This window comes from Triturus cristatus, chromosome 4_2 (assembly GCF_964204655.1).
Source record: "Triturus cristatus chromosome 4_2, aTriCri1.1, whole genome shotgun sequence".
Classification (NCBI taxonomy): domain Eukaryota; kingdom Metazoa; phylum Chordata; class Amphibia; order Caudata; family Salamandridae; genus Triturus; species Triturus cristatus.
Genome location: NC_140586.1, coordinates 286,228,412 through 286,248,051, shown reverse-complemented (window position 1 = coordinate 286,248,051; position 19,640 = coordinate 286,228,412). Strand labels below are relative to the sequence as shown.

Genomic DNA, 19,640 nt, shown 5'->3' with positions numbered 1-19,640 from the left:
CATGAGCTCCAACCTGTTGATGTGCCAAGATCTTTGATGTGTGGACCATCTTCCCTTCACAGAGAGATCCTCCAAATGAGCGCCCCATCCTTCCAATGAGGCGTCTGTTGTGAGTGTTCTGTCCGGTGGCAGCGACAGAAAGGACATGCCTTCCGTCAAGTTGGCTGGAATTGCCCACCATGCGAGTGCTGACTTTATCTGATCTGTGACACATATCATGTCGTGGAAAGATCCCGTTACCTGACGCCACTGAGCATCCAGAGCTTCCTGGATAGGACGTGTCCTCAGCCGGCAATGAGGGATCAAGGCAATGGATGATGACGCCATCCCCAGAAATGATTTCAATAGTCTCACAGAAACTGACTCTCTTGATCTGATCAGAGCCACCAGTCGCAGCATCTTTTTGAGACGCTCCTGGGAGAGGAATGCCTTCGCCGACACAGTCTCCAGAGTTGCGCCCAGGAAATCTCTTTGTTGGTACGGATGAAGTTGGGATTTTTCCACATTTACGGACAGGCCTAAAGAGCGAAACACGTTCTGGCACAGAAGAGTGTGTTGTCGCAGGTGAGTGCTTGACTGAGATTTCAGGAGAAAATCGTCCAGGTATGGAAATATTTGCACTCCCTGGAGGCGCAAATACGCTATTACTGGAGCCAGTACCTTCGTGAACACTCGAGGGGCTGAGCGCAGGCCAAATGGTAACACCTTGAATTGGTAATCGTGTTGACCCACTCGAAAACGCAGGAACTTTCGATGCCGCTGTAAAATAGGGATATGAAAATAGGCATCCTGGAGATCTATAGTCGCCAGAAAATCTTCCTGCAAGAGTAAGCGCAAGATGTCTACCAGCGTCATCATACGGAAGGATTGGCTCTTTATATATTTGTTTAGTGCTCTTAGATCGAGGATGGGCCTCCACTCTCCGTTTTTCTTTGTGATCAAAAAGAACCGGGAATAAAAACCTTTTCCCTTCTGAGACACTGGTACCAGTTCTATAGCTCCTTTTTGCCTTAAAAGTCGGACTTGATGCAACAGTTCTTTCATGTGAGCTGGTGGCGGTCCGGAGGGTGGAGTGGGAGGAGGGAATTTGGTGAATTCTAAGGCGTGTCCCTTCTTCACAATGTCCAAAACCCAACGGTCCTTTGAGATGGAGGACCATTGGGAAAAGAACAGAGAGATTCGACCTCCAACCTTGTCTGTCCGGGAAGAGTCACTGTCTCTTTGATGCGGATCCTCTGTATGAGGATTTTCCTCTATATGACTTGGAGGTTTGCTGCCGTGATGTTTGCTGTTGCTGTCCATAAGAGTAACGGTTGGACCCTTGATTGTAAGGTTTGTATTGTTTATTGTCTTTTCGAAAACTTGAGGAGGTGCCGCGTCCGCGTGCACCACGAAAATTACTCCGCTGAAATTGAAGGTTTCCTAGTGATCTAGCTGTTTCAGTGTCTTTCTTTATGGACTGTAGAGCTTCATCGACGTGGCTCCCAAATAAAGACTCGCCGTCATATGCCATGTTTAAGATCATAGACTGAACCTCCTGACGAAAGGATGTAGATTTTAACCATCCTTGCCTACGCAGAACAGCCGCTCCGGCAAGCTGACGGAAACCCATGCAGGCGATGTCCACTGCACAATCGATTATTTCCGCCGATGCCGCTTCTCCCTCTTGGAGCAACTTCATTGCCTCCAGTTTAGATGGCTCTGGTAACTCCTGAACCACATCCGAGATATCAGCCCAAACTTGTCTGTCATATCGTCCCAGGATGGCCAAGGCATTAGCTGCTCTAACCACCGTAGAGGCCATAGAAGAGAATTTACGCCCTATGGCATCCATCCGACGTCCGTCACGATCCGGAGGCGAGGTGATAGAAGATGCCGGATTTTTCGCCTTACGTTGCGCTGCCTGCGTAACGACCGACTCAGGTTTAGCCTGACCCGTGAGGCATGCTGGGGTTCCTATCGGTGCCTTATATTTCTTTTCCAATCGAGGCACCTGAGCTGGCAAGGTATTCGGTGTCTGCATTAATTTCTTGCCTTCTTCCCAGATAAACTCAACTATGGGAATAGCATGAGTCTGTTTGTAGGGTTGATTCTTGAAATCATAAAGGAAGCAATCTTCCTCCCTGCGCTCCGTTGTTAACTTAAAACGGTGTGATGCCCTTTCCATCAGTTGGTGAAAATTGGCTATGTCCACTGGAGGTGAATCCCCTGTTACTATTTGTGAGGGGGATGGTGTTTGTGCCTGGTAATTGTCCCACTCCGCCATATCATCATCATTGTCATCTACATCCCCATCATCATCTGGGATTTCACCCTCTTCTGGGTCCTGAGGGCCTTCCTCTACAGGCTCATAATGAGGCAACACCCTTTCCGGAACCTGTCGTGGAGGTACAGGCGGCATCTGTGGAGCAGGATTTACAATAGGTACCGGTGGAATAATTGCTGGAATCACCGGGGTTGACGGAACCTCTGAACGTTGAGGGGATAGAGGGAACCGTTGGTTGTAGTCGTCCAACATGCGTTGGAGATTAGTAATGAGCGACAGAGGAAGAGTCGCCGTTTTATGCTTCGGAGGGGCCTGGTGTATAAATACCGGATCCTCATCCTCACTACTGACATCCTGGCACTTAATAACCAAGTCGGATGGACTTTGTGCCGTTCCGAAAGACTCCGGTAACCCCTCGGATTCCTGATCCGAATCTGTAGCAAATAATGGTGAGGGAGGCTGTGCAACTCCCAAAGGAATATTATGTTCCTGGCTCTCCAAGCCCACAGTAGGAGGTAATGGTGTCCAAGAAACTCCTTCCCTTCTTGTTTTCTGGGTAGTCGCCACACCGCGTATTCGTACCCTTACGAATGTCTGTGGGGATGTACTCGTCGACGGAGCCGTCGTCGAAGGAATGATGGTCGACGGAATTATCGTCGACGACGTCTGTGGCAACAAGATTGCCGTCGTCGGATTCGCCGTCGACGAGGTCGCCGTCGACGAGGTCGCCGTCGACGGAGCCGCCGTCGACGGAGCCACCGTCGACGGAGCCGCTGCCGACGGAGCCGTCGTCGAGGTCTTCGTAGACAAGGCTTTCGTCGACGGAACCACCGTCGACAGTGTCGTCGTCGGGATCTTCTTTTTCTTCGCCGACGGAATGGGCGTCGACGAGCTCGACGACGTCTTCGTCGACGACACAGTCTTCGTCGACGGAACCTTTACCTTCTTCGTCGACGTCGAAGTAATGGGCACAACAGAAGTCACTGCCCTTGAAGAAGTGATGGTAATCGTCGACGAGGATAACGTCGACATAACGCTCGTCGATGACGAAGCAGCTGACGTCGTCGTCGGGGTCACCGTCGACGAGGTAGAAACAGCAGATCTCGTCGTCGGGAGCATCGTCGACGAGGCTGACAAAGTTTTCCCCGAGGAATAGGAAGTAGACGCCTCAGCAGCCTGAGAACAGTGTCCCATAGGCGACAAAGCAGTAGGTGAAACCACAAAGGTGGCAGTTGTCAGAGGCAAAGCCAGCTTCTTTTTCTTCAGGAAAGGAGATGGTAACTCCTGCACACTACTGCGCTTAGAGGCTGGTTGAGAACGACCAGAAAAGAGACTTTCCACATCAGAGGGAGAGTTATCCTTGTCCTTCAGTCTCTGTAGCCATAAAAGCAGGCGGCCTTCTCTGTCCTTTAGAGTTTTTGTAGAAAAAGTTCTACAAAACTTACATTTTGCCACCTCATGGTCAGGATATAAACAGTAAATACACTTACTGTGTGGGTCCTCAGAGAACAAACGCAGTTTTCCACATGAAGAGCATGGTCTAAACAAAGATTTCTTACTAGAAGACATCCTCACTGACAAAACTGAGCAGAGCTCAGGGAGACTCCCTGTCACACGACGTGCGGTAGAAAATCTGAGGTGAGAAGCTCTGAGGAGAAGGTTCTAGAGAGGGGCTGACGCCTGATTGGCTGGAGTTCGGACTTACATAATGACAGAGATAGACTACAAAGGTCTTTTGTCTCTCTCCATTGTATTCCTATGGAGTTTTTCTCTTATAGGTACACTATGTGTGTTTTACACCTATATGCACTAATTATATGATTACTTATGTATATATTTTACTACATATATATATGTATATATTGCTATTTTATTTACCGTGGGACTCCCACTCCGACGACGGGGAATATTCAAGCATGTGAATCTATGAAAGACACCCTAATACTGGAGAACAATGGTGGCACAGTCAGAGATGAATGGGGCAGCGTTTTTCAAAAGCCTATGAAGATAATTGATATCAGGTCATGCTGTTGTAACCATCTGACTGCCACTTCGGTGCAAGTTTCAACAACACTTACCTGGCAAAACTGTTGTGAACTTGTCGAATCAGCTCAGAGTTACTAAGCGCCAAGCCCTTCATCTGAAAAAAGGCAAAAGATAGGTATTACCAAGTAGATGCACACAAGAGGAGTTACCCCCTCAGGCTAGATGGTGTTTACAGACAGCTGTTACCAAGGGATACAACATGACTAGTAAAACGTAACTAGTAAAATGTAACTGCTTGAATAGAAAGTATTATGTATGAATGTATATGGCATTTCTATAGAGTGAACCTTGCCAAACAAACAAGTAGCAGGAGATAAGCTGAGTTGTGGGCGGTTAATGCATTGTGATGTAGTGTTCTCTAAAGAGAGGAGTCTTTATCTCTTTTATAATTTCATAATTTGGAGCGGTGATTGGGTGGTCCAGATGGACACCGGGATGTTTTTCCAGGTCTTTGGTGCCTAGCCAGAAAAAGTCTGTGGTCTTATTTTTTTTAATAATTTACAGATGAGCCCGTGCTGTGGGTGTGTCGAAACCCACCACAGGTGGTGAGCAAGTCCGCAAGGTAAGAGAGGGTGCTGGTCTTGATGGCTTTGTAGATGATATAGCTAGTTTTGAACATGGTGCAGACCAGCAAGAGGAGCTAAAGGAGTCCAGGAAGAAGGGGGTGATGTGATATTTCTTCATGCCCTGGATGAGATGTGCAGTGGCGTGCAGGATGCCCTTAAGGAGTGCCAGTGTGGAGTCTAGGAGGCCATGGAGTAGGGCATTACCACCATCCCGATTCAACAGTACGAGGGCTTAAACAGCGGCTCTGAAGTCACTTTCTGGAAGAAACAGCTTGATTTTCTTTAGACGTGAGAACTGATTCCATGCCATTTTTGTTTTTTTGGCAATGTGCTCCTTGTGAGCGAGGTTGGCAACCAGGGTGAACCCAAGTGAATTGGCATTTGGTGAGAGCTGGGGTTCAAAGCAGTTAAGATTCACGTAATTGGGCTAGGTTTGTACATGGTGTTTATTGTTCTTGGCAAATAACAGGAACTTTGTCTTGGCTCGGTTGAGTTTCAGGTAGGCACTGGACATCCAGGTCTGTGTAATGCGCAAGCAGAGTTTAAGGTTTCGCAAGTCTGAAGAGGAGGAGAAATTCAAGTGGAGCTGTGTACCATCGGCATATTGGTGAATCTTGATGAGGTTATCTGTGAGTAGAGAACCAAGCAGCTCAATGTAAAGGGCGATGATAAAAGGAGACTGTATGGAACCCTGAGGGACTCAACACACGATAATGATCTTTCGTGGCCTGGAGGTGCCCATGTGAACAAACTTGTGCCGGCTGGGAAGGTAGGAGGAGAACCAGTGAAGGACATTGCTGGAAAAATCCCATTCAAGCTGTGGGGTACGTATGAGGGGGTTTATGGTAGGCTGTTTCGAAGGCAGCTGAGAAGTCCAGCATTATCAAGAGGCAGGGCTCATCTTCTTCTGTGGTCAAGAGGGCATAATCTATAAGGTACAAGGTAGCGGTCTGTGTACTGCCTTACACATCCTGACCACGCATGAAGATAACCCCTGCTTCTTGATATTGCTGGGCCTCTCACCTGCCTTCGATACAGTTTGCCATCCCACCCTCATATGCACTCGAGTCTAGAATGTGGTAATCCTTCACTATCTCAAGGTAACTGAAAGGAGGGGGGTTAATTGAGTCATCGGCTCCTCCACCCATACGCTTTGCGAGATGATAGAGGGGGTAAGTACTGGTAAAAGGGGGCAGTGCAATGAAATTGGTGGGGGTCAGGGTGATCATTAGGGTGTGGATGTGAGAATATAAGCAATGGAAAAGGCATGGAAGCTGGATAGGGTGCAAAAGAAATTTGAAAAAGGCAGACACTAATCTAGGAACAGCCTATTGGCACCAAGTATGTAAACGCAAGAAAAATAAAGGGCAGAAATCTGAGATAAAACCCCCTAAACTATAAATTAAACAAGTTTAGTTCATTCAAAGCCACACTAATTAGAATGCACAATATTACTAGAAATTGTTTTTTTAAATGTAGTCTTTATAAACGTGAGCATACGAGTAAAAAGGAAACAATACTTACCATTAACAACCAGTTTGTAGTGCTGAAGAGCCACAGGCTCTGCACACTTCTGACATCTAATGCTGGACGTAGACATTGCACACCGTTTTTCTTCTGAATAGATGTTTCAGTTTTGAGGTAACTTGTGATACCTCCCCCGAAACCCACAAAGCAACAAGACAGACTCCAACTTGGCTATGATTTTTTAGATACACATGCAAGTAAGATAAGTGGTAGAGATGCATAGCAGGGAAGCTGGTGTGTAATGATATGTATTTACAGCATAATGGTCAAATGTCATGATTGAGCTTGAATCTAAGGAGGTAGAAAGGTGCATGTGAATCTACAGTACTGCAAACCGGATGTTACCAGTAAGTAATGTTGTATGTGCTGCTGTAAATCACATGATGTGTACAGACTGAAAAGCAGTACCCTTCTCACTAAAGCAGTCATTTGCAAGCAGGAGTGGAAGACTTCTGGAACAAAGTGTTCAGTACAGTTTGCATTATTTGTACTTCTTTTGGGGCGTGAATACCCACAGTAATATTTGATGAAACTGTGCAGAGTAGACCACAGGGCACCCTTACACATATCTCCAAGTGAAATAACGTCTAGGGAAGACAATGACTCCCTTTTTTCAAAACGGAATGTGCTCGAGGCCAGCGTGTTGTGTGTGTGTTTGGCTTTAGCATAGAAAACCTGGATACCTCTATCAAACCATCTAGTGAGATCGACTTGAAATTTGTTTCCCAAGGTGGGCAGCCCAAAAGCACCTGAATGCGGACGGGAAAAACAAATTGGTAACTCAAACGTTTTGTTGACATGAAAAGGGGTGAATCTGAAGTAGAAAACAAGGGTGTGTTTTAAGGACGACCCAATCAGTGTGCACTTCATAAATAGCTTGTCTACCATTAGGGCTAGCAGGACACCAACTCTACAGTGGGCAGTCATTGCAAAGAAGGCTATTTCAATGAAAGGAACCGCATTGGGCAAGAGCTTATCAGGTCAACTTTTTGAAGCAACACTTGCACTTACGACAGCATCCTATGGTGAGCTTGGCTGATGCTATGTCGACATGGGGGGATATTTTGGTGTTGTGGAATGAAACTCCAGTGGACAGCTATGGGGTATGGAGTACCCACTTGTCAGGTTATTTTCTCATAGTGGGAAAAGTATAACCCCAAGCGTCCTACAGGTGCCAACTAGTGGTTGGGTTGCTATGTACCATTGTGTGGCAGCAACCATAGCTATCCGTTTGTCTACAGCATCAATTTGTTGGCTTTCCTTGAAAGGTGGAGCGGTATCTCTTGCACCCTGCACAAAATCCCTTTTTGTGTGCTGCATGTACTGTAAGTGAATCTGGTGGGACCTGACTACTGATGTAGATCGGGGATTGAAGTGACACTTATAATTTTTCTCAAATTTACATGCAACATCTCTGCCTTCCTCAATGTGTTTGAAATTTTCTATAAAGCATTTGAGCATGCTCTTTAACATAGGCAGAAACAGGACATACTGCTCGGTCACTGAAAGATTCTCAATGAGGAAGTCCTCCTCTTCCTCTACCCCATAAAGCGTGCCTTTGTGAAGGTCTGCTACAAGGTGGATGACTGCATGATATACAGTGGTATAATTTGGTGGGGATGGCTTAAGGAGATACAGCGATAAGTACAGGTCCTGTTTCGGAAAGAGTAGTTATAATCATGCCACAGCTCATCTCCATCATCCAGGGGTATTGGGTTCTCATACGAGTGTGGCTGATCAGCAGAGCGATCTTGATCAGAGTCTATATAAACAGACCGTGCTGGGGATGGAGACTGTATGGGTGATAGTGAGGCTCCCTAGATTTAGTATTTTTGGGGATGGGATATACCTCCGCTGCTTTGAGGTAGCCTCCTCGAATGTGAGGCAAACTTGTTTGTGAGAGGCTGACCATTTGGAGGTGAGTTTGATAGAATGGGACTGCTGAATAGATCTATGTAGATCTTCCTGTGCCTTACAAAAGGTTGCTTGCCTTTGTCTTTTGCCGGTGTTGCATCACTTGCAAAGGCTAGTTTCCAGGTTGATTTGGGAGTTGACCTCTGTTCTGAGGCGGGCAGTGTAGGATCTTGTGGCTGTAGCAGAATGTCTCCTTATCAAGTCCAGGGTCTCGAGGCATTTCCAAAGCAAGGACTGGCTTTCAGGGCTGAGATAGCTATGGGGCAGTGGGAGTCACCAACTACCAAAGCTTCTTTGGTAATGGAATCAGGATTTGAGGCATGTGCCTCTTAAGGATGTTCTATGTCCTGAAGTCAAGGCTAAATTCGAGGTCTAACCCTAGAGGGAAGATCCTCTAAATGAGTTGTCCAAGAGCCCAGAGGAGTGGCCTTTGTCCTTGGTGTGGGTTTAATCAATCAATATTTAGAGCACTGCAAATCACCTGCGAGGGTCTCGAGGCACTGTAGAGGTTGGCTGCTGTGTGGTTGTTTGATCGTTCACCCTTCAAGGACCATGGCCAAGGATGTTCTCCTAGGTCAGAGGCACATTCTAGACTGCTCCCCTAGGCCCCCAGAGTGCCAGGGTGCCCATCCCTTTAATTATCAGAGCAAGTTCCTCTGACTTCCTTGACAGTTTTTGGTTCATGGCTCAGGACAGCTTCGGTGCTGCACAGCATAGTGCGACCACCTCGTATCCCTTCCATGCCAAACGGTCTTTTCACACTGAAAGGCCTTACAGATGTACCATTTAGGTTCTCTGTGGTCCCTTGGTTGACAGAAGTTGCTGAGCCACTACTTGTCTAAACACATGAACATTGTTACAATTATGGCAGAATTGAAAAAGTATTCTCCATATCCTACCTCACAAGTCATTCTCATATAACCTGTCCCCAAGAATTTTAGTCCAATCCGATTCTGAAGCGGATGACGACTGCACAATGTTGTTGCACGTTTTAGTTACTCGTTCCAATGTCGAAAAAGATGGCACTTCCGTAGGGCTACAGTTTTGAGGCTAAAAGGGATGTCCAAACTCTATGGCGGGAAAAATTTCTACGTTGGAGTCTATGAACTGGTGCATGCACCAAGGGTTTCATGGGAGATATCACTAGTCACCTTGAAACCTCTACTTTCAAGATAAACCTAGGTTGTCCACGCCCACTAAATGACAGGTGTCTGTAGAGCATGTGATCTTCAGCAGTACATGCTGCAAACATTAGCTTAAACTTGAACCTCGAACAGCACTAGGGGGTTTAATGCCAGAGAGTGGCTTATGAATTAAAAATGTTACACCCAGATAAAGATCAAAATATATCTACAAAATTATTGGTCTAAAAAGTTCAGCAAACACATTTCACAGGCAACAAGAAAGGTTTAAGAAATACTGTATAAAAAATACTCACCCCTGCATCAAAATCATGTGTAAATTCCTTAAACTCTGAAAGGGTGTCCCCAATGTAAATATGTGGATGATCGCAGTTCAATAAGACACTGACAATAGCTTGAGTTGCGCAAGCATTATTGATCACCTACAAAGATAAATAGCGCAAAACCTTATTTTATCGCAAAAGGCTGGTAAAGGAAAAAAATTGTCTCATTGCACCTGTACCAATGTAACTTCACTGACAACTCTGCCACTGGTTAAGAAATAATCATAGGGGCTATATTTCTAGCGCTCTTTCACAAAGGAAGAGATGGATGGCATTCAGCTCTTCAGACAACTCCTAATCAAGACATAGTAACATACCAAATTTGTTTCTCATTCAGAGTTACCTTATAACGAAGGGGAAATCCATCCTCTGAGTGTTCCTGTATTTTTTTTTCTTTTGGACCTCTAAACATTTTAACCCCTGCTGTCACCTGCTTAAGGAGGCTCAGCTACATCTATTGAGAGAGTAGGTTTAAGACATGAACACGCAGGTGAAACGGACTGGAGGCGAGACTTAAAAAAGGCACCAGTGACAAAAGACACTGACAAAAGATTTTTTGGGGTGAAAGCCATTGTGCTTGCACCTTCCTTTCTGTAGTTATCCGATACAGAACAAGAAATAATGTTCCAGAGAGCATGCTACTCGCCAAAAAAAACACTTCAACACCTCATTAAGGGTAGCAAGCAATATATACATGCAAACCTTTTTTCCCTCTATCCCTCCGCTAGCCTTCTCAATCCAAATAACTGATTAATATCCACCACTCAAATTACTTTCATATTTTACTATAAAAATTCAACACTAATCCTTTAATGGGTCCGGAGTAGCATGCTACTCGCCAAAAAAGCGCTTCAACACTCCATCGGGGAGGAGGAGCCAAGATGGCGACCGGGACGGCAGCGTAGGCTCCCGGCTCCGTGAACCTCCACATCCCGCACAGATATCCTGCATGTGATCCTCAGCCTGCGCTACATGCCCGTGTTGGTGATTGAGAGCGGCAACCGATCGTGTGATCCTGAAGTTTCTGGCGGCGGTACCGCCTGAGAAATGTTCGTTTGAAGTTTGCGGCCTGTGCAGCCCTGGAGCCGGGACCTCGGGTGGACAACATGGCCGGGCGGCAGTTCAACAACAGCGGCCATTGGTGACCGGGTGGAGTCGGAATACCGAAGCGGAGCGAATATTGGCCTGAATCTCGCTGTGGTCGCTCCTACCATCGAGCGTGGCGTAACGGGTGCATACCCGGGGTGACGATTCCAGGGTCTTTCGGCGATTGCCTGGGCCCTCGCCAGTGAACTGATCGGACGCGGCCTGTGGCTCGTCCCGATTTGCGCGGGCTGCTCCCGGTTTTCGCAGGCACTGGCCCAGGAGGAGAACGACTGTTACCTGTGACCACCCACTGGATGCATATTTTGCCTGCCTCCGGAACCCTGTTTGCAGTGACATGGAACTTGATGCGCTTGTGCCTGAGTCCCGGTTCCCATCTGGGGTGGCCCTGCCCTGCGGCCATCTTGATGGGATGGACTCTATCATCCTGTACATTGGGTCACAGCAAGATTGGGAGTGTGTGGCGCAGAGGAGCGTAGCGGAGCGAGCGCAGGGGGCTGTGCTGGGGTACGGTGACCTTCGACGCTCTCGGAGCCCTTCATTCCACCCTGGTTCACGGCGCCCGGGTATTGGGGAGGAAGCTGGATGGTATTGCGTCAGCGTCGGAACAGTTGCGGTCTGCCTGTCCCCGGGTACACAAGGATCTGCTTCACCCTGCACAGGAGGAAAGTAACGTGACCGCCTCTGTGAATAAGGGACAGCTGGAAATTTCGGACACTGTGGCAGCGTGTGGTCGGCTGGCTGTGGGGTCGGCCTGTTCCGGAGATTTTGGACTTGAGCAGAAGGTGGTGACTTTGTCCCATGCGCGGCCTCCGGCGACCCAGGCGATCTTCCCACAGCGGTCGCCTGCTCTGGCTGATTCCTCCTTCCTGGACCTTGTGTGCGGCGCAGGCCCTGGGGCAGTACTGGGAAAGGTGATCTTCCATGACGATGACTGTGTTGGTGTTCAGAGACATCCTCCCTACATGTGTGTGTCCCTTCCTGGTCTTCTTTGGACGCTCCTCTTCCTTGTAACTTTGGACATGATAATGGGTCGCTGGGTATGCATTGGTGGATTCGCAAAGCGTGGCCAAGGATAAGGCTGATCCTTCAGAGGTTGTCATTTAATAGGCGGGCGGGCTTGGGGGTTGTGTGCTCTCACGGCATAACTGATAGTGTGGTCTGTGAATAATGCTCCCCATTTCTCTTAGACATGGTCGAATTTTTGTTGTTTACTGTTTGTTTTGGGGAGGAATATATTGTGCGGGAGGGAGAAGCCAGGGGCATGGTTGAAGGCCCTCCTCCAGTTTATTACTACTCTCTCCCCTTCTCTGTTAGGGGGGGGTTTCCTCTCTTTCCCCTTTTTCTCTGTTTCTTCTATATTTCGGGTTTGGTTCTGGGGCGACAGGCACACTGCGGGGGGGAGGGGGGGGGGGCCGTAGTCATCTGCAGAGGTGCAGGGTGGGGGGTTGGGGGAGGGGCTTCTTTAGTCCTTTACTTTGTTCCTATGGCCTCCTTTTTCTTCTCTTATTCTTCTTTGTCTTTCTTTTCTGGGGTCAGTACGGTAGGTTTCCTTCGTTGCCAATCTTTGTTTTTTATTTGTGCATCAATTTCCGTGATGTCTTCTGGGTCCTAGGGCAGGGGACTGCAGGCGCAAACGGCTCGTGACATTCCTCCACATCCTGAACCTCCTGTTTCAGCGCCATTGACTTGATAGATTGCTGTTCATTGTTGACGTTCACTACTCTGCCTGCCATTTTTCGCTGCTGAGAACTTGATTGGCACCTGATCCTTCTAGCCCTTATTGTAAAATGAAAACCTTTTATATCCTGGTTTCCCCTTTGGGCTGTTCGCTGGACTAGAGTATACTAGCATGGAGAATCTGCTTCCCGAGGTGCTGCGTGTGATTAAGATTTGCTTGCTGTTACTTTAACTGCTTAGCGGCCGGCCCCGAGGGTTGTAGGCCCATACTTGTCTTTGGTTGCAATGTCAAAGGTTTTTCAAAAAAAACAAACAAAAAAAAAAAACTCCATCGGGGGTAACAAGCGCTATATAATGCAAAACTTTTTCCCTCTATCCCTCCGCTATCCTTCTCAATCCAAATAACTGATTAATATCCACCACTCAAATTACTTTCATATTTCACTATGCTTATCCACCACTAATCCTTTATGGGTTCCAGAGTAGCGTGCTACTCGCCGAAAAAGCGTTTTAACGCCTCGTCAGGAGTAGTAAGCGTTATATAAATTAAAATACAATCTTTTGTTCAAATTTGAAAGTATCCAATAACAGTTCCCTGAAGTAAAAAAAAATAATATTTTTTATGTGCATGGAAAACGCTTAGTCATGCGGGGTTCCAAGTCAGTACAAGCATTGGCAATGCCAATAGGTCTGGCTTTAAAGTAATGTTCTATGGCAACGAGAAGCATTGCATGTAAATAGCATAGTAATAGATAAGTATGTGTGTGGAAGTAAAGAACTATTGAATAATATTGGTGTAGATTAAAAGGTCAGGTGACAGTTCACTGTCCAGTATCATCAAAAGATAGAGACCAAGTTTGTATAGAGCGAACCATTTCACTTTCCATGTCAACAACCCTATTGGTTTGTTGTAAGGACTCTCACCCACTGGGTTTTTACTGAAACATGTAGCCAGTCCCTCGATGCAGAGCACATAATTAAACTCTTTAACATCAACACCCCGTTTTTAACTTTAGCTGCAGCCCTGGGAATTAAAAAAAGATAATATACGTGATTGTGGACACCCTTAAGCAATTGTAAAAGTTCGATCCCTTGATACAAAAGATACCACACAATGAGCTCCCTCGGCCAAATGAGGAAGAGCCTGCCTAGATACAATATCTGTATGTGTGACGAGGAGTTGACGATGAAGCATGCCACTGAATTAAAAACCAAGTAGGTGAAGAGTAATAAACAGATTGGGGTCCAGAAACGGGAAGTGAAATGGTTCGTCGTGTACAAACGTTGTCACTCTATTGTGATTTTTTTTTTAACGTACATAGTGAATCCATATTTATGTTTATACCTCCCCTTTGTAAATATCACTTGCAAGCCAGATGTAAAAATCCATGTAGGTTAATGACTGCTGCCCTCCCGAGGGAGCATGGCTAAGCGCTGCAAGATGGCGGACACCACTCAGGTTTCCGAAGCGAGGGGCTCGATAATCCAGAGGCATCAATGAACACCCTTCTGCCTGGGACAAAGCGATTGTGGGGTTGCGCTCCGGGACTGTAAGCACACCTGGGCTCACACAGGGAGCCGCACCTGTAAGGTTCGGGGGCCCACAGGCCTAAAGGTGAAAAGGAAGAGTCATGGCTGTCACCACGTGCCCTTTCCTTCTCGTCACCCTCCCATATGCAGTGAGTGGCGCAGGAGGAGCTGATGGGGGCTCCGATCGGAGGCAGTGGCTGGGGACGACTAGTACTGTGGGCAGCACCTCGCTACTCTGAGGTGTGGGGGAGCCTATTTGCATTGGAGGGCCCCCTCTACCATGGCAGTAGAGGTGACTGCAACCCCCCACTCCCCAACTTCTCCCACAGCGAGACTTCACACTATGGCTTGCACATTGGTCACTGGTGGATAGCTGCAGAACCCTGAACCTGATATTAATTTTATTCCTAGCCACATGACCTGCATGTCCACATCCTTTGTCACCCTATCCTGCAGCCTAAGGTGACCAGGGGGAGGGGGCAGGGGGTATTTCGGTAAGACCCCGTCAGATCACAACCCACTATAACAATACACTGAGTGGGAAGGCCCCGCCGGTGCCAACCTGTTGCTTGTATCCCACTGTGCTGGATGACGCTGTATTCCAATAAACGGTCCGCTACCTAGTTATACAACCGATAATAGTAATATAGCCACCACGCGCCTGTTGGGTTCGGAGGCACTAAAAACAATGATCCACGGTCATTGCATTCACGCAGTCATTAAGGCACTGCGCAACCTCAGTCAGGAAATCATATAGGTGGAATATTCTCTGGGGGGCTTTGAGAGGGTGAGGCTTGAGGGAATTTCTGTCCTCTATCATTTTGCCAAGGATACCTGCAGAACAGGAGGAGACCCTAGAAGACCCAATAACTGAGCAAGGGATAAGGGGAGCCATATGTGCTTTCCCTACCTGTAAAACACCAGACATTAATGGCCTACCTATCAAATTCTACGAAACCTATGTTCCCAAGTTTTCGGAGCTCTATTTAACTGCCCTGTTGGAAAGGCATCTGCCCCCATCCATGAGGGAAGAACTCTTGGTGTTGCTCATGAAGCCCGGGCGTGACCTGGCAGAGGTCATCTCATACAGACAGCTGTCCATGATGGGCAGCGATTATAAAATCCTTAACAAGGTACTGGCAGCACTTGATGCTGGAGCACATGCCCGCATTGGTACATCAATACTAGAATGGTTTCATACCGGGCAGGTCTAGAACGCTCACAATACGGAGATTGCACAGGCTGCTGCAGAAGGCTCCGTTGCGCTGGCCCTACATGGTATGTCTGGGTCATGGATGTCGAAAAGGTGTCTGACATCCTGGACTGGGAGTACTAGTTTGAGGTAAGGCAGGGGATGGGTATTCGAGACAGATTACTATGTTTGCGTAAACTACAGAGCCGACAGCAAGAGTTAAGATAGGGCGACTGATCTCTCAGCTGTTCCCAATAGGCAGGGGCATGCGTCAAGGCTGCCCTCTTTCGCCCCTGCTCTTCCCTCTGGCAATGGAGCCTCTGGCACAATGGCTGCGGCAGTCTGGGACATGCTGGTTGGCAACCAGCTTCATGCTGTTTCTCAATACATCAACAACATCCTTCTGTACACAAGGGACGTGCACGCTGGTACTGCAGACGTCACACACATCCTAGACCGCTTCAAAGCCGCCTCTGGACTGCACATTAATTGGCCTAAGACCTGCTTATTCCAGTTACATGCCGATTGTTCTGCACAGGTTGTCCAGGTTGGGGGCTTATTTTATTCAATGGGAGCCAGGGACCTTAAGGTATCTTGCCATCAATATCTACCATTAGGTGTGGTACATGTAAGATGGAAACCTCACAAAAGCAATATCCTCCCTGCGTGCGGCCTCAGATTGCTTTCCGGTGCTCCTTTCCCCTCACAGTGCAGGGACAGGCAGCAGTCGCGAACATGGTGATGTTGCCAGGGCTCCTGCATTTCTTTGCGAACAGCCGGTTCATGTTTCCCGCGGCAACCTTCCTGTCTTGAACATGGTGCTGGTGGATTGATCTGGAACAAGGGGAGACACAGCGTGGCCCCTCCACGCTGCAGCTGTTGCCTGAACGCAGTGGATTTGGGCCCCAGTGTTTGAGCACTATTATTTGGCGGGCCAGCTCCAGTGGCTTACACGGTGGCTCGGGAGGCGCAACCTTGTGGAGGTTTGTGTGAAGACCGAGGCTGAGGCGCAAACTAAGATACCGGAACTATTCCTTCTGGAGCTACCTTAGAGCACAGCGAACGCCGCCTGGACTCCTGGGTACACCTCTTGACTAGGTTTCTCTTTTGGACCGCAGTAGGCGGAGCAGAACTTTAGGAGGCTGCGGGGGTGGGCGCCCTGGGTGATCTGTTTCAAGGCAGGCGATTATCCCATTTAAATGACTGACGGAGCAGACAGATCCCCCGACGGGTCCGTTTTTAGTACATAGGAGTCTCTTTGCAGAGCTAATGCACCTGTGGGGCATTACTGACAAAACCAGTCCCCACACCCCTGATGCAGGCCCTGTATACGATGGGAAGAAGACGCCGTCTGATTTCCTGGCTCACAGAGGCCCTCTCCTATAAGGTACAAGACCCAGTAGCGATGCTCCAGCATACCTGGGAACAGGATGCTGGGCGTGCGCTATTTGCAAAGGAGTGGGGCAGATCCCAGGGTTATCCGCGTAAGGTCTCTTGCAACTCCTATTTCCAATATATCCAACATAACATCCTGCACAGAGCCTACTTAACACCAGGCAGATTACATAAAATATACCCCCTTCCCATTCCCGGAGTGCCGGTGTAGTCGCGCTCCTGTGGCGGATACGCTACATATGTTTTGGAGCTGTCCAAGCGCCCATGGGTGATGGTCAGAGGTCTGAGAGGCCCTCACCCCGGCCACGAGCCATTCAGACATAGACAACACAGCCTGCTCGGCCTTTACCAGCATAAAAAAGCAGGTGATACTATGAACCGGTTTATAGATCATCTTCTGATGCTCACCAAGAGGATGATTCTGATGCATAAGAAGAACATTGCGCTCCCAAGCTCGGCACAGAAGCATGGGTTGGTGGTCCAGTGGGGTTGGGTGGCGGTGACTGCACTTCGCCGGGAAGAGGTGTGAGCAAATGTCCAATTGAAGCCACATGGGACAGACTTGTCGCGGAGCTGCAGGGAGAGATGGTGGCTCTGCATAATGGAGTGGATGTCCCCAGCCCCCCAAAGGCCCCTTACCTTATTTTCCTTCATGGTTTTCTATCATACCCCCCCTACCATCCTCTCCCCACCTGGGGGCTCCCTACGGGTAGAGCCGCTTGAGCTCCCATCTGACAGCAGATACACTTCTCGTCCCGGACAAGTCATAATTATCCATTCCATGACACTCCCCGGTGGCAAAAGACTGGAGGGAGTGCTTAGATTGTGCCCGTGTTTCCTTTTCTAATAATGGGATAGGCTCAAGGTTGGTCTTTTCAATACATATTTAGAAGTGGTTATACCATCTTGTTGCTTAGGGCTATGTCGGCATTGAACATCTGTGCTATAGAATGCTGCGAGTATACTCCGGTACTATATTGCTCATTAGACTTGTACATTACGTGCACTAAAAACCCAATAAAGATGACTGCCTTCCTCCCATCTGTGCTACTGCAAGAGAGAAACCATATAAATTATCTAGTTATCTAAGATACTTTAATAGGATTCCAATGCCATGTGTGCGACCTTTAAACTTCAAGCTTAGGCAGCCAGATAAATAAACAAAAAGATCACAGCTGGGTGGAGGGTAAGCACTTTTTCATGTGGAAGCACACAACTTCTGTCCAATCAAAATATGTACTGCTGAATCCAAACATGTGGGCGGAGCCAAAGCCAGTTTCTAGTGATGCTCACATAATTGTCAGGTGACAGCTGTGCTGTCAAGGCAGACCATAAAAAGTGTAGGCAAACTTCAAAAAGTTTCACGGCTTAAATAGTTCAGTGTCAAAGCTATACTCAAAGCGTTAATTGCAAGTACAATGCTGAGCCCCCACACCCACCAGACTAGAGCGATATAAAGTATAAATATGAAACCAGGATATATTACTCAATTTAAGTAAAAGAATTATGCCCTAGACCATCTTAAAATTAGCAGTTTAACCACCAGCAGCAGCGTAAAGATGAAGGTCCTTTCTGTTTATACCATTTTCAGGGATAATGACATGAGAAGACTTAATGGAGAAATACAGTAATGTGAAATCTGCATATGCCCACAGCCTGTTAGAAAGGTCAGAAGAGAACCAAGGAAACAAAAGAGCAAGTTGCCTTTCATAGAAAATGAGAGTACGCAGGAGTGAGAAAATACTAGAAGGAACTACAGAAGGAGGTGCCTCTGGCGTACTGCCAGCAAAGTGAAGCAAAAAAATGGAAGATAAAAATGTATGTTTCCCAACTTCCGCAGGGTAGTTGTACACTGTTGCAATGTTGCCCTTCGCAGACATTCTGATTATTCTTAAGCGCAAAGTGTCTTCTGCACCAATGCATGCACACCAAAATCCCAATAGTTTGACTATCTAAAATCGAGACTGACGAGAGAAGCACTAGGCGTTGCAGCAATACACCAAGCATCTGTTTCTTGCTTTAAGTAAAGCAGCACAGTCAGTGCTACTGGTATTACAAATGATGACATGAAAAACGCTTTCTCCATCAATAAATCGACTTAGAAAAAAGCTGGTGTTCACGCCTGGGCCCAAAATGAACAAAAGGAGGTACCTGTTTCGCAAAGAAGATGGTCTGGAGCCGGCTGTCTCGCACAATAGAGCCAGCAGGTTCTTCTCCAGGCTGCCATTTGAAGAGGAAAATTAGGCCGTGAACTGGTCTATAAGATAAAAACGTGTGTTAATATCTCAATAAATCGCATTGGGCAAACAAAGACCACACCATGAAACACAAATTAAAAATAGGGTTAGGAGATTTATAATTCACAAAGGCAGTGATTAACCCCTTCCATGCTGCGCAGATTCCGCCGCTGTGCTGACGGAATCTTGCGCGGGCGTGGTCATGACGGAACGGTTCCGTCATGAGCACAGCTCAACCGTGGCTCATGACGGAACCGTTCCGTCATGAGCACCGAAGGGGTTAATTCGTAAAAGAATAAGTGCAGGTGCCCAAAGCTCCGATTAGAAGGCCATGGCCGCTGCAATTAAATGTCGGCACATCGAATACCAAGGCTGCATAGTCTTAAATCCCCCTTATACCCCTTCAACCCACAATCATACTCTCCGTAGCCCTATATCTCACTCTTGCAGGTTCTGGCTTTACTCTATTTGTGACGGTTCTTCCTTCTTTCTCTTCCTATGTGTTTCTGCATTGTTGGTGTTTCGCACTCTTGCTATCTGTAAATGACTGGTGTGCCCCAGAAATGAGTGACGGTGGCCCCCCAGCGGCTCAAGTTAAGCATTGCACATGAGAAACTTTTGTTGTGGACAAATACCACCATTTAGAGAGGCACCCACAGTGCAGGGCTATAGGTGGTGCCTGAGTGCACAACACACACAAAATCAACGGTTAAAGTAA

At 47.5% G+C, this 19,640-nt stretch overlaps 1 protein-coding gene across 4 annotated transcripts in view; it reads right to left on the bottom strand.

Moving 5' to 3' along the window:
• The window catches only part of UCHL5 (ubiquitin C-terminal hydrolase L5), a 161,420-nt gene that overhangs the window by 81,079 nt on the left and 60,701 nt on the right, over window positions 1-19,640 (bottom strand). For 2 of the 4 annotated variants that reach the window (XM_085601536.1, XM_085601535.1), the window contains exons 3-5: window positions 18,837-18,942; window positions 9,758-9,883; window positions 4,345-4,406 (exon numbers count right to left, since the gene is read on the bottom strand). In XM_085601536.1, the coding sequence (XP_085457662.1) occupies window positions 4,345-4,406; window positions 9,758-9,883; window positions 18,837-18,942 (294 nt within the window). The remainder of the gene's footprint in view (window positions 1-4,344; window positions 4,407-9,757; window positions 9,884-18,836; window positions 18,943-19,640) is intronic. The other 2 variants (XM_085601537.1, XM_085601538.1) reach the window with 1 other exon arrangement.